Below are 13,888 nucleotides of genomic sequence, written 5' to 3'. Positions count from 1 at the left end.
GGAATCCGGTCCACATATTATGAACACACACACTCTGACTCTCCCACCACCTGCCCTGGCTCTGTCTGCGGCTGCTCAGCTCCGCCTCCACACGCCGTGCGCACAGTGACATACTGCGCAAGAGGCTCAGGCGGCAGGAGCTGTAGCAGACTGTGTGTGGCCACGTTCAAGGCAGCAGGAGGACTGGAGCCAAGGGGACAGACAGGAGTCGGACACAACGACAACACTGAGGCGGCGTGGGTGGCAGGCAGGCAGGCAGCAAGAGCAATGAACGGACGACGCAACTAAAAGCCAGGTAAGTAGTGTAAAGTGAAGGGCCGGCTACTGCCGGAGAGGGGCCAGGCCGGGGCTGTACAGTAATACACAAACACACACAGTAAAACACTCTCTGCAGTAGTATACTATTAATGGCAGGCCACAAGGGAGCCAGGACTTGTAGCAGCCAGGATAGACAGGAGGTCAGGTACTCAGCTCAGGGAGGCTTAGCCGCTGCCCAAGGGGTTAACAGAAGGTAGAATAACTATATAAAGCACATGACTACTCATTATTAGGAAGTGGGATGTTTTACATATCAGAAGTTACAGGATGGATGTGGTTTGTTTGAGAACCATTGTGTGTTATGTATATTACCAGATAGCACTCCTTGTATGTATTGTAAGGTGTTATTTCTCTTCTGGTGTTAGGGAATTGGTTAAAAGGGGACATTGCATTGTGGGGTATTTTTGAATACATATTTTTAACCTAAATTACTGTCTGTTACCAAAAATAATTTTTCAATAAATTGTACAATTATTGTACATTTGAATATCTACTTGCCATTATTCTGACTATGTTTCTGCTTTCAGAGCTAGTTATTACTTATACATTATTAGAAAAAAACAGTAATAATTGAATGCAGTGACAATAATTTATTATGATAATAAAGAGTGGACACATAGTCCTATACAACCGGCCCTTTGAGGGTGACCAAACTGCTGATGTGGCCCCCGATGAATTTGAGTTTGACACCCCTGTCCTAGAGAGTTTGTTTCCCTGGACAGTGGTCCTGTGGCAACCTCGGGTTGCTCTAAGTTTAATTTAGTCCTTGGGATATCTCATGGTGTCCTCTATTCTTCATCTTGGAGGTAGATAGTGATTTGTGACCAGTTTGACATGAGACAGGGTTGGATGGTCCATCGGATCTCTTATGGGTTCCTCTTCACTCCCTCTCGCGGTTCATAGACGGTTTCTTTTTTACTTTAGGTGAAAGACCTAACTGAGTCTGCTTACTCCTCAGAGGCCTTGTGCTCAGCAGACTCTGGGTCTGAATGGTCTCTAGAATGGCTTCCAGGTTGTGTAACTGATGAGTGGTTACCTGTGCTTCCGTTTTTTTTCCCTTGTCGTATGTAGTTTTTTGTAGGGTGTTGAGTACTTGTGGTGCCTTTCGAAGGAGCCGCATTTTTGTACCCGCCCTTTGTTTGCATTCTGTGTTCTCTAGCTTGGATATTGTTTTCCCAAAAGTAATGATTGCAGCTGTGGACTCTTCCCGTTTAGGAAGAAAAACATAAATTATGCTTACCTGATAATTTCTCTTGTAAGGTGTATCCAGTCCACGGATTCATCAATTACTTGTGGGATATTCTCCTTTCCAACAGGAAGCTGCAAGAGGATCACCCACAGCAGAGCGGTCTATATAGCTCCTCCCCTAACTGCCACCCCCAGTCATTCTCTTGCAGCTCTCGACAAGGGAAGTAGCTAGAGAGATGTGGTGCATTAATGTAGTTTATCTTCACCAGGGACCCCAAGGCAACGCTCATAGATGCTCTAGCAGCGCCTTGGTCCTTCAACCTGGCTTATGTGTTTCCACCGTTTCCTCTGCTCCCTCGTCTGATTGCCAAGATCAGGCAGGAGAGAGCTTCAGTGATTTTGATAGCACCTGCATGGCCACGCAGGACTTGGTATGCAGATCTGGTGGACATGTCATCCTGTCCACCATGGACCCTGCCGCTGAGGCAGGACCTTCTACTTCAGGGTCCTTTCAACCATCCAAACCTAATTTCTCTGCGTCTGACTGCTTGGAGATTGAACGCTTGATTTTATCAAAGCGTGGTTTCTCTGAATCGGTCATTGATACCTTAATTCACTCTTGAAAGCCGGTTACCAGGAAAATCTATCATAAGATATGGTGTAAATATCTTCATTGGTGTGAATCCAAGGGTTACTCATGGAGTAAGGTCAGGATTCCTAGAATATTATCTTTTCTCCAAGAAGGATTGGAGAAGGGATTGTCGGCTAGTTCCTTAAAGGGACAGATTTCTGCTCTGTCTATTCTTTTGCACAAGCGTCTGGCTAATACTCCAGACGTTCAGGCGTTTTGTCAGGCTTTAGTTCGAATCAAGCCTGTGTTTAAACCTGTGGCTCCACCATGGAGTCTAAATTTAGTTCTTAAAGTTCTTCAAGGGGTTCCGTTTGAACCTCTGCATTCCATGGATATCAAGCTGTTGTCTTGGGAAGTTCTGTTTTTGGTAGCTATCTCCTCGGCTCGACGAGTTTCGGAGTTATCGGCTTTACAATGTGATTCTCCTTATCTCATTTTCGATGCTGATAAGGTAGTGTTGCGTACCAAACCTGGGTTTCTTCCTAAGGTGGTATCTAATAAGAATATCAATCAGGAGATTGTTGTTCCTTCACTATGTCCTAATCCTTCTTCAAAGAAGGAACGTCTATTACGCAATCTTGATGTGGTCCGTGCTTTAAAATTCTATTTACAAGCCACTAAAGATTTTCGTCAAACATCTGCTTTGTTTGTGGTTTACTCTGGACAGAGGAGAGGCCAAAAGGCTTTGGCAACTTCTCTTTCTTTTTGGTTAAGAAGCATAATCCGCTTTGCTTACCAGACTGCTGGCCAGCAGCCTCCTGAGAGAATTACAGCTCATTCCACTAGAGCAGTAGCTTCCACATGGGCTTTTAAAAATGAGGCTTCTGTTGAACAGATTTGTAAGGCGGCGACTTGGTCTTCGCTTCATACTTTTTCCAAATTCTACAAATTTGATACTTTTGCTGAGGCTGTTTTTGGGAGAAAGGTCTTACAGGCAGTGGTGCCCTCCGTTTAAGCGCCTGCCTTGTCCCTCCCTTCATCCGTGTCCTATAGCTTTGGTATTGGTATCCCACAAGTAATGGATGAATCCGTGGACTGGATACACCTTACAAGAGAAAACAAAATTTATGCTTACCTGATAAATTTATTTTTCTTGTGGTGTATACAGTCCACGGCCCGCCCTGTCATTTTAAGGCAGGTGTTATTTATTTTTTAAACTACAATCACCACTGCACCCTATAGTTTCTCCTTTCTCTTGCTTGTCTTCGGTCGAATGACTGGGGGTGGCAGTAAGGGGAGGAGCTATGTAACTGCTCTGCTGTGGGTGATCCTCTTGCAGCTTCCTGTTGGGAAGGAGAATATCCCACAAGTAATGGATGAATCCGTGGCCTGGATGCACCTTACAAGAGAAAACAAAATTTATGCTTACCTGATAAATTTATTTTTCTTGTGGTGTATACAGTCCACGGCCCGCCCTGTCATTTTAAGGCAGGTGTTATTTATTTTTTAAACTACAATCACCACTGCACCCTATAGTTTCTCCTTTCTCTTGCTTGTCTTCGGTCGAATGACTGGGGGTGGCAGTAAGGGGAGGAGCTATATAGACAGCTCTGCTGTGGGTGATCCTCTTGCAGCTTCCTGTTGGGAAGGAGAATATCCCACAAGTAATGGATGAATCCGTGGCCTGGATACACCACAAGAGAAATAAATTTATCAGGTAAGCATAAATTTTGTTTTTTCTTCTGACGGGAAGAGTCCACAGCTCCCGCCCGCGTTTTATCTGTGGGGCGGCAGTACATTTTTTGTTCTTCTGGCACCTTTTTTCACCCTGATATTTCTTCTACTGTTCCTTGTTCCCTTGGCAAAATAACTGGGGGATGAGGGAGGTATTTAAAGCCTTTGGCTGGGGTGTCTTTGCCTCCTCCTCGTGGCCAGGTTCTGAATTCCCAAAAGTAATGAATGCAGCTGTGGACTCTTCCCGTCAGAAGAAAAGAAAATGATCAGGTAAGCATAATTTGTTTTTATAATGCTCTATTGTCCTATACTACATATGTATGCAACAGATGGAAACATGAACAGTAGGGGATGTGGGAATATGTTCAAGCAGCTTCTTCAATATAGGGCACACAGTTGCTCAGGGACTGCTCGGTGCCACCACCTCATGGGATTCTTGCCCTTGTATGAGCTTCACTTCCTCTTTAAACCCAGAGGCCTGCAGTGCTTTGATGCAAAATATGTTACAGCTGTGTAAGGCAAGTAGAGGGTTGCTTTTATCTCTTTAACTCCTTAGATCTGTGTTTATTCTTTTTGCAGGAGCGTGTGGGAAATTTCTTAGCAGATTTTTATTTAGTAAATGGGCTTATTTTAGAATCAAGAAAAAGGAGAGAGCATCTAAGTGAGGAAGACATACTGCGAAATAAAGCTATCATGGAGAGCCTGAGTAAAGGAGGAAACTTGATGGAACAAAATTTTGAGGTATGCTATTTAATATATTGGCAAAGTATAAATATGTCTCTCTCACTCTCTCTCTCTCTCTCTCTCTCTCTCTCTCTCTCTCTCTCTCTCTCTCTCTCTCACACACAGAGGTGGACACAGCAAAGTGAGTCTCACCACTGCAAACTGAGTTGCGCACACTCACAACAAATTTTCACAGATATATTGCAGATAGTGATATGATAAATAATTCACAGCAGTATAATCGTTAATTAATAATTGGAACTGCTAAGAAGGACTAAAACATGTGACAAAATGAATATGATAAAATGAATATATGAAAAAATGAATCGGAATACCTCTCAAAATATAAGCAATAAAATATGTATGCAAAAAAGTCTTATCCTTCTGTTGATAGTTCTTGAATGAGATTAGAGAGCGATGTTCAGTGCTGCTCGTCAAAAAACAACTCAAGGTTCAGATTGAGTAATGAGGTACAGCTGCGAGAATCTATAAAAACAAGCGCACAGAAACACCTCTCATGGTGCAGATCAATTTAATAAAAGCAAACGCATATAAAAACAAATGACTTTAGGGTACTCCCTACTCACAAGTAAAACCCCAATCTAATGAGGTAAGTTTTGGCAGATGGATGTCAGTGTCCCCACTTGTTTCCAGGTGTTATCACCAAATGTAGTCCAAAGACTTGTCACTCTGGTTCCTCTCGATGTCCCCAGTGGAGCACACGGTCAATCCTATCCGCTTGTCAGTGGTTAATGACGTAAGGTGGCCACGCCCACCTTACGTCATTTGAGATACACACGCTGAAGCGGAGTTCTGTGTATACTGCAGGTACTCACAGCATTTTCAATAGCTCCTAACAGAGTGGTTCTTTTGAAAAACAATAGTGGACTTTAACCACTGACAAGTGGATAGGATTGACTGTGTGCTCCACTGGGGACATTGAGAGGAACTGGAGTGAGAAGTCTTTCCCTGCAAATTTCAAGCTCACACCTACAGCAATATCTCTGAAATTTTCCCTGCAAATTTCAAGCTCACACCTACAGCAATATCTCTGAAAATTGCACGCACTAGCCCCCCAAGCCTCCCTCCCCCTCCCACCCTGGTGTTTACCTTAATATATAAACACCTCCTAACAGCAATTAGGTGCACCTGTCGCTAACGACCCATATTAGAGACAAAAATTCACACTCACAGCCTCTGTACTGACATTTTACCATATTCTGTTACTCTCCCAACCCTCATTTTCTTGCCACACCACCCACTCTGTTTACCCTGCCTTATATCAGACTTATTTCCCTTACCTTTCGTGTCCATTCCCTCTCCCTTAGATTGTAAGCTTGAGAGCCTTTCTATCTGCAGGACACTTTGTATTTAAAGTGAACTACTACTGATTGTGCTCAAGGGCAGGGCATTCCTCTCCTTTTGTATAACTCAATTATTGCGCCTACAACTGTAATGTACCCCAATACTGTACTTGTTTGTTTGTGTTTGTAATGCATCCTTGTAATGTTTTACTATTACTTGTATAGCGCTGCATAATCTGTTGGCGCTTTATAAATACCTGATAATAATAATAATAATAATAATATATATTTCTTCTGTTATGTGTGATCAGTCCACGGGTCATCATTACTTCTGGGATATAACTCCTCCCCAACAGGAAATGCAAGAGGATTCACCCAGCAGAGCTGCATATAGCTCCTCCCCTCTACGTCAGTCCCAGTCATTCTCTTGCACCCAACGACTAGATAGGATGTGTGAGAGGACTATGGTGATTATACTTAGTTTTTATGACTTCAATCAAAAGTTTGTTATTTTACAATAGCACCGGAGCGTGTTATTACTTCTCTGGCAGAGTTTGAGGAAGAATCTACCAGAGTTTTTTACTATGATTTTAACCGGAGTAGTTAAGATCATATTGCTGTTCTCGGCCATCTGAGGGAGGTAAAAGCTTCAGATCAGGGGACAGCGGGCAGATGAATCTGCATTGAGGTATGTTGCAGTTTTTATTTTCTGAATGGAATTGATGAGAAAATCCTGCCATACCGTTATGACATGTATGTATACACTTCAGTATTCTGGGGATGGTATTTCACCGGAACTACTCTGTTAAAAGTCACTAATCCTTTTAATAAGTATTTATCATGTTAAACGTTTTTGCTGGAATGTAGAATCGTTTACATTTCTGAGGTACTGAGTGAATAAATATTTGGGCATTATTTTCCACTTGGCAGTTGTTTGGTTTTAATTGTGACAGTTTCGTTTCTCTTCACTGCTGTGTGTGAGGGGGAGGGCCGTTTTTGGCGCTCTTTGCTACGCATCAAAAAATTCAAGTCAGTTACTCTTTTATTTCCTGCATGATCCGGTTCATCTCTGACAGATCTCAGGGGTCTTCAAACTTCTTTGAAGGGAGGTAGATTCTCTCAGCAGAGCTGTGAGAATTTTATATTGACTGTGAATAAAAACGTTGCTCTGTAATTTTTATGTCAATTTTAATTATTGTTATTTTACTAATGGGAACAAACCTTTGCTAAAAGTTGTGTTGTTTTAAAGTTTGATGCTATAACTGTTTTTCAGTTCATTATTTCAACTGTCATTTAATCGTTTAGTACCTCTTTGAGGCACAGTACGTTTTTGCTAAAAAAGATTATAACCAAGTTGCAAGTTTATTGCTAGTGTGTTAAACATGTCTGACTCAGAGGAAGATATCTGTGTCATTTGTTCCAATGCCAAGGTGGAGCCCAATAGAAATTTATGTACTAACTGTATTGATGCTACTTTAAATAAAAGTCAATCTGTACAATGTGAACAAATTTCACCAAACAGCGAGGGGAGAGTTATGCCGACTAACTCGCCTCACGCGGCAGTACCTGCATCTCCCGCCCGGGAGGTGCGTGATATTATGGCGCCTAGTACATCTGGGCGGCCATTACAGATAACATTACAAGATATGGCTACTGTTATGACTGAAGTTTTGTCTAAATTACCAGAACTAAGAGGCAAGCGTGATCACTCTGGGGTGAGAACAGAGTGCGCTGACAATACTAGGGCCATGTCTGATACTGCGTCACAGCTTGCAGAGCATGAGGACGGAGAGCTTCATTCTGTGGGTGACGGTTCTGATCCAAACAGATTGGATTCAGATATTTCAAATTTTAAATTTAAATTGGAGAACCTCCGTGTATTACTAGGGGAGGTCTTAGCAGCTCTCAATGATTGTAACACCGTTGCAATACCAGAGAAACTGTGTAGGTTGGATAAATACTTTGCGGTACCGGCGAGTACTGACGTTTTTCCTATACCTAAGAGACTAACTGAAATTGTTACTAAGGAGTGGGATAGACCCGGTGTGCCGTTCTCACCCCCTCCAATATTTAGAAAGATGTTTCCAATAGACGCCACCACTCGGGACTTATGGCAAACGGTCCCTAAGGTGGAGGGAGCAGTTTCTACTTTAGCTAAGCGTACCACTATCCCGGTGGAGGATAGCTGTGCCTTTTCAGATCCAATGGATAAAAAATTAGAGGGTTACCTTAAGAAAATGTTTGTTCAACAAGGTTTTATATTGCAACCCCTTGCATGTATCGCGCCGATTACGGCTGCGGCAGCATTTTGGATTGAGTCTCTGGAAGAGAATCTTAGTTCATCTACGCTAGACGACATTACGGACAGGCTTAGAGTCCTTAAACTAGCTAATTCATTCATTTCGGAGGCCGTAGTACATTTAACCAAACTTACGGCTAAGAACTCAGGATTCGCCATACAGGCACGTAGGGCGCTGTGGCTAAAATCCTGGTCAGCTGATGTTACTTCTAAGTCCAAATTACTTAATATACCTTTCAAGGGGCAGTCTTTATTTGGGCCCGGTTTGAAAGAAATTATCGCTGACATTACAGGAGGTAAGGGCCACGCCCTACCTCAAGACAAAGCCAAAACTAAGGCTAGACAGTCTAATTTTCGTCCCTTTCGGAATTTCAAAACAGGAGCAGCATCAACCTCCACTGCACCAAAACAGGAGGGAGCTGTGGCTCGTTACAGGCAAGGCTGGAAGCCTAACCAGTCCTGGAACAAGAGCAAGCAGGCCAGGAAACCTGCTGCTGCCCCAAAGACAGCATGAACCGAGAGCCCCCGATCCGGGATCGGATCTAGTGGGGGGCAGACTTTCTCTCTTCGCCCAGGCCTGGGCAAGAGATGTTCAGGATCCCTGGGCGCTAGAGATCATATCTCAGGGATACCTTCTAGACTTCAAATTATCTCCCCCAAGAGGGAGATTTCATCTGTCAAGGTTGTCAACAAACCAGATAAAGAAAGAAGCGTTTCTACGCTGTGTACAAGATCTGTTATTAATGGGAGTGATCCATCCGGTTCCGCGGTCGGAACAAGGACAAGGGTTCTACTCAAACCTGTTTGTGGTTCCCAAAAAAGAGGGAACTTTCAGGCCAATCTTAGATTTAAAGATTCTAAACAAATTCCTAAGAGTTCCATCGTTCAAAATGGAAACTATTCGGACAATCTTACCCATGATCCAAAAGGGTCAGTACATGACCACAGTGGATTTAAAAGATGCTTACCTTCACATACCGATTCACAAAGATCATCACCGGTATCTAAGGTTTGCCTTCTTAGACAGGCACTACCAGTTTGTAGCTCTTCCATTCGGATTGGCTACGGCTCCAAGAATCTTCACAAAGGTTCTGGGTGCCCTTCTGGCGGTACTAAGACCGCGAGGGATTTCGGTAGCTCCGTACCTAGACGACATTCTAATACAAGCTTCAAGCTTTCAAACTGCCAAGTCTCATACAGAGTTAGTTCTGGCATTTCTAAGGTCGCATGGATGGAAAGTGAACGAAAAGAAGAGTTCTCTTTTTCCTCTCACAAGAGTTCCATTCTTGGGGACTCTTATAGATTCTGTAGAAATGAAGATTTACCTGACAGAAGACAGGTTAACAAAGCTTCAAAATGCATGCCGTGTCCTTCATTCCATTCAACACCCGTCAGTAGCTCAATGCATGGAGGTGATCGGCTTAATGGTAGCGGCAATGGACATAGTACCTTTTGCACGCCTACACCTCAGACCGCTGCAATTGTGCATGCTAAGTCAGTGGAATGGGGATTACTCAGATTTGTCCCCTACTCTGAATCTGAATCAAGAGACCAGAAATTCTCTTCTATGGTGGCTTTATCGGCCACACCTGTCCAGGGGGATGCCATTCAGCAGCCCAGACTGGACAATTGTAACAACAGACGCCAGCCTACTAGGTTGGGGCGCTGTCTGGAATTCTCTGAAGGCTCAGGGACTATGGAATCAGGAGGAGAGTCTCCTTCCAATAAACATTCTGGAATTGAGAGCAGTTCTCAATGCCCTTCTGGCTTGGCCCCAATTAACAACTCGGGGGTTCATCAGGTTTCAGTCGGACAACATCACGACTGTAGCTTACATCAACCATCAGGGAGGAACAAGAAGCTCCCTAGCAATGATGGAAGTATCAAAGATAATTCGCTGGGCAGAGTCTCACTCTTGCCACCTGTCAGCAATCCACATCCCGGGAGTGGAGAACTGGGAGGCGGATTTCTTGAGTCGCCAGACTTTTCATCCGGGGGAGTGGGAACTTCATCCGGAGGTCTTTGCCCAAATACTTCGACGTTGGGGCAAACCAGAGATAGATCTCATGGCGTCTCGCCAGAACGCCAAACTTCCTCACTACGGGTCCAGATCCAGGGATCCGGGAGCGGTTCTGATAGATGCTTTGACAGCACCTTGGAACTTCGGGATGGCTTATGTGTTTCCACCCTTCCCGCTGCTTCCTCGATTGATTGCCAAAATCAAACAGGAGAGAGCATCAGTGATTCTAATAGCGCCTGCATGGCCACGCAGGACTTGGTATGCAGATCTAGTGGACATGTCATCCTGTCCGCCTTGGTCTCTACCTCTAAGACAGGACCTTCTGATACAGGGTCCATTCAAACATCAAAATCTAACTTCTCTGAAGCTGACTGCTTGGAAATTGAACGCTTGATTTTATCAAAACGTGGTTTTTCTGAGTCGGTTATTGATACCCTGATACAGGCTAGGAAGCCTGTTACCAGAAGGATTTACCATAAAATATGGCGTAAATACCTATACTGGTGCGAATCCAAAGGTTACTCCTGGAGTAAGGTTAGGATCGCTAGGATATTGTCCTTTCTACAAGAAGGTTTAGAAAAGGGTTTATCAGCTAGTTCATTAAAGGGACAGATTTCAGCTCTGTCCATCTTGTTACACAGGCGTCTGTCAGAAAATCCAGACGTCCAGGCCTTTTGTCAGGCTTTAGCTAGAATCAAGCCTGTGTTTAAAGCTGTTACTCCGCCATGGAGTTTAAACTTAGTTCTTAACGTTTTACAGGGTGTTCCGTTTGAACCCCTTCATTCCATTGATATAAAATTGTTATCTTGGAAAGTTCTGTTTTTAATGGCTATTTCCTCGGCTCGAAGAGTCTCTGAGTTATCAGCCTTACATTGTGATTCTCCTTATCTGATTTTTCACTCAGACAAGGTAGTTCTGCGTACTAAACCTGGGTTCTTACCTAAGGTAGTCACTAACAGGAATATCAATCAAGAGATTGTTGTTCCATCCTTGTGTCCAAATCCTTCTTCAAAGAAGGAACGTCTTCTACACAATCTGGATGTAGTTCGTGCCCTCAAGTTCTACTTGCAGGCAACTAAAGATTTTCGCCAAACTTCTTCCCTGTTTGTCGTTTACTCTGGACAGAGGAGAGGTCAAAAAGCTTCTGCTACCTCTCTCTCCTTTTGGCTTCGTAGCATAATACGTTTAGCCTATGAGACTGCTGGACAGCAGCCTCCTGAAAGAATTACAGCTCACTCCACTAGAGCTGTGGCTTCCACTTGGGCCTTTAAGAATGAGGCCTCTGTTGAACAGATTTGCAAGGCTGCAACTTGGTCTTCGCTTCATACTTTTTCCAAATTTTACAAATTTGACACTTTTGCTTCTTCGGAGGCTATTTTTGGGAGAAAGGTTCTTCAGGCAGTGGTTCCTTCTGTATAATGAGCCTGCCTATCCCTCCCGTCATCCGTGTACTTTTGCTTTGGTATTGGTATCCCAGAAGTAATGATGACCCGTGGACTGATCACACATAACAGAAGAAAACATAATTTATGCTTACCTGATAAATTCCTTTCTTCTGTTGTGTGATCAGTCCACGGCCCGCCCTGTTTTAAGGCAGGTAAATATCTTTTAAATTATACTCCAGTCACCACTTCACCCTTGGTTACTCCTTTCTCGTTGACTCTTGGTCGAATGACTGGGACTGACGTAGAGGGGAGGAGCTATATGCAGCTCTGCTGGGTGAATCCTCTTGCATTTCCTGTTGGGGAGGAGTTATATCCCAGAAGTAATGATGACCCGTGGACTGATCACACAACAGAAGAAAGGAATTTATCAGGTAAGCATAAATTATGTTATATATTTATTAGGGCTGGGCGATATGGTAAAAAAAAATTGCGATTATTTTTTTGGGGGGGAAATTGCGATTTAATCGCGATTTTCTTATAAATGACTAACACCTTCATTTTGCATTAATAAGTTTATTTAACACTACAGAATCTTAATGTACATGTTTCTCAATGCCCAATACACTCTTGGAGCATAAAAATACAAAACAAAAAATAGTTGAAATAAAATTTGCTGCCTGTGATGTGATTAAATAGTAGCCACTAGCCAGTTATTAGGTCTTATGACACACAACATTGTCATGTTTTCTTGGACAGTCATTCTAACTGTGGACAGTGGTATGATTAACAAATGAAGCAGTGTAAGCCACATACACACACAATTATATATACAATCACAAACACAGTTACACACAGTTAAAGGGACATAATACTCATATGCTAAATCACTTGAAACTGATGCAGTATAACTGTAAAAAGCTGACAGGAAAATATCACCTGAGCATCTCTATGTAAAAAAGGAAGATATTTTACCTCACAATTTCCTCAGCTCAGCAGAATAAGTTCTGTGTAAAAAGTTATACTCGGCTACAGGTAAAAATAAAAAAAAATGAAGAAATGAACTGCAGCCAATCAGCATCAGCAGTGCTGAGGTCATGAACTCTTACTGTGATCTCATGAGATTTGACTTAACTCTCATGAGATTTCATAGTAAGCTTCCTTTACCTGATTGGTGAAATAAGATGAGAGTGCACGATGCTAGTCCCTTCAGATGTCCCAGGACAAACACACTAAAATGCTGCTTAGAAATCCTTTACAATGGGAGGTGGCTACTGAGGAACTTTTGAGGTAAAATATCTTTCTTTTTTACATAGAGATGTTCAGGAGATATTTTCTAATCAGCTTTTTACAGCTATGCTGCATCACTTTCAAGTGTTTAAACATTTGGGTATTATGGCCCTTTAAGTTAACCCAGCCACAGAGGGGAATGCAGTTTTACCCTTTTTGGCAGCCGTGGGGTTAACTGCATCTGCTATGTATTTGAGGGTTTCTCAGAGAGCAGGAGATTGTGTGGCAGGTTCCATAATGATTACATACCCTAAGTTTGACTGCAGACATCCCTAGGGGGAAATATAAGTAAGTGGCTGTCCCTCCTCTTCAGTCTTCTGCATGGTTCCATAATGATTACATACCCTAAGTTTCAGACTGCAGAGGTCCCTAGGGGGAAATATAAGTAAGTGGCTGTCCCTCCTCTTCAGTCTTCTGCATGGTTCCATAATGATTACATACCCTAAGTTTCAGACTGCAGAGGTCCCTAGGGGGAAATATAAGTACCTCTTCACATCTCCTGAATGGGCTCTGCTTTTAGATTTCTATAGCTTGATCGGCTGCTGAGATCACAAACAAAGTGAAATTGAAACAGACATTTTACAGATGTGTGCTAAAAACAACCACTAGATGGAGCTGGTTTGCAAGAAATAACATACAAATAATGCAGTACAGCCACTTCTGATTTTTTTTTTTTTTTATTAGCAAAAACTTGCGACCTCTCGTGGTTTTTAAATCGCTGCAATTAATCGCGGTTTAAAACTGAAACCGGAAAAAATCGTGCAGCCCTAGTGTGTGTGTGTATGTATGTGTATATATATATATATGTGTGTGTGTGTATATATAATTATGCAATTCCCATTGTGACTAGTTTCTGACTACTTTTCTCTTGTTAAGTGTGGTCAGTCCACGGGTCATCGTCTCTACAGAGCTCAGGGGTCTTCAAAAGTTATTTTGAGGGAGGTAATCACTCACAGCAGACCTGTGAGATTGTGCTTGACTGTGATAAAAAACGTTATATTCTGTACATTTTTTCTGCTATTTAAGGGTTAGTTATCCATTACTAATGGGGGCAATCCT

General features: G+C 42.8%; 1 protein-coding gene across 1 annotated transcript in view; it reads left to right on the top strand.

Annotated features, from left to right (window-relative positions):
* Positions 1-13,888, top strand: part of ANKRD13C (ankyrin repeat domain 13C) — a 373,770-nt gene that overhangs the window by 251,987 nt on the left and 107,895 nt on the right. Inside the window, exon 9 of the mRNA XM_053693358.1 lies at positions 4,391-4,552. Within this exon, the coding sequence (XP_053549333.1) occupies positions 4,391-4,552 (162 nt within the window). The remainder of the gene's footprint in view (positions 1-4,390; positions 4,553-13,888) is intronic.

This window comes from Bombina bombina, chromosome 10 (assembly GCF_027579735.1).
Source record: "Bombina bombina isolate aBomBom1 chromosome 10, aBomBom1.pri, whole genome shotgun sequence".
NCBI classification, from domain to species: domain Eukaryota; kingdom Metazoa; phylum Chordata; class Amphibia; order Anura; family Bombinatoridae; genus Bombina; species Bombina bombina.
The sequence above is the reverse complement of the archived record's forward strand: the minus strand, read 5'-3'. Positions and strand labels throughout refer to the sequence as shown.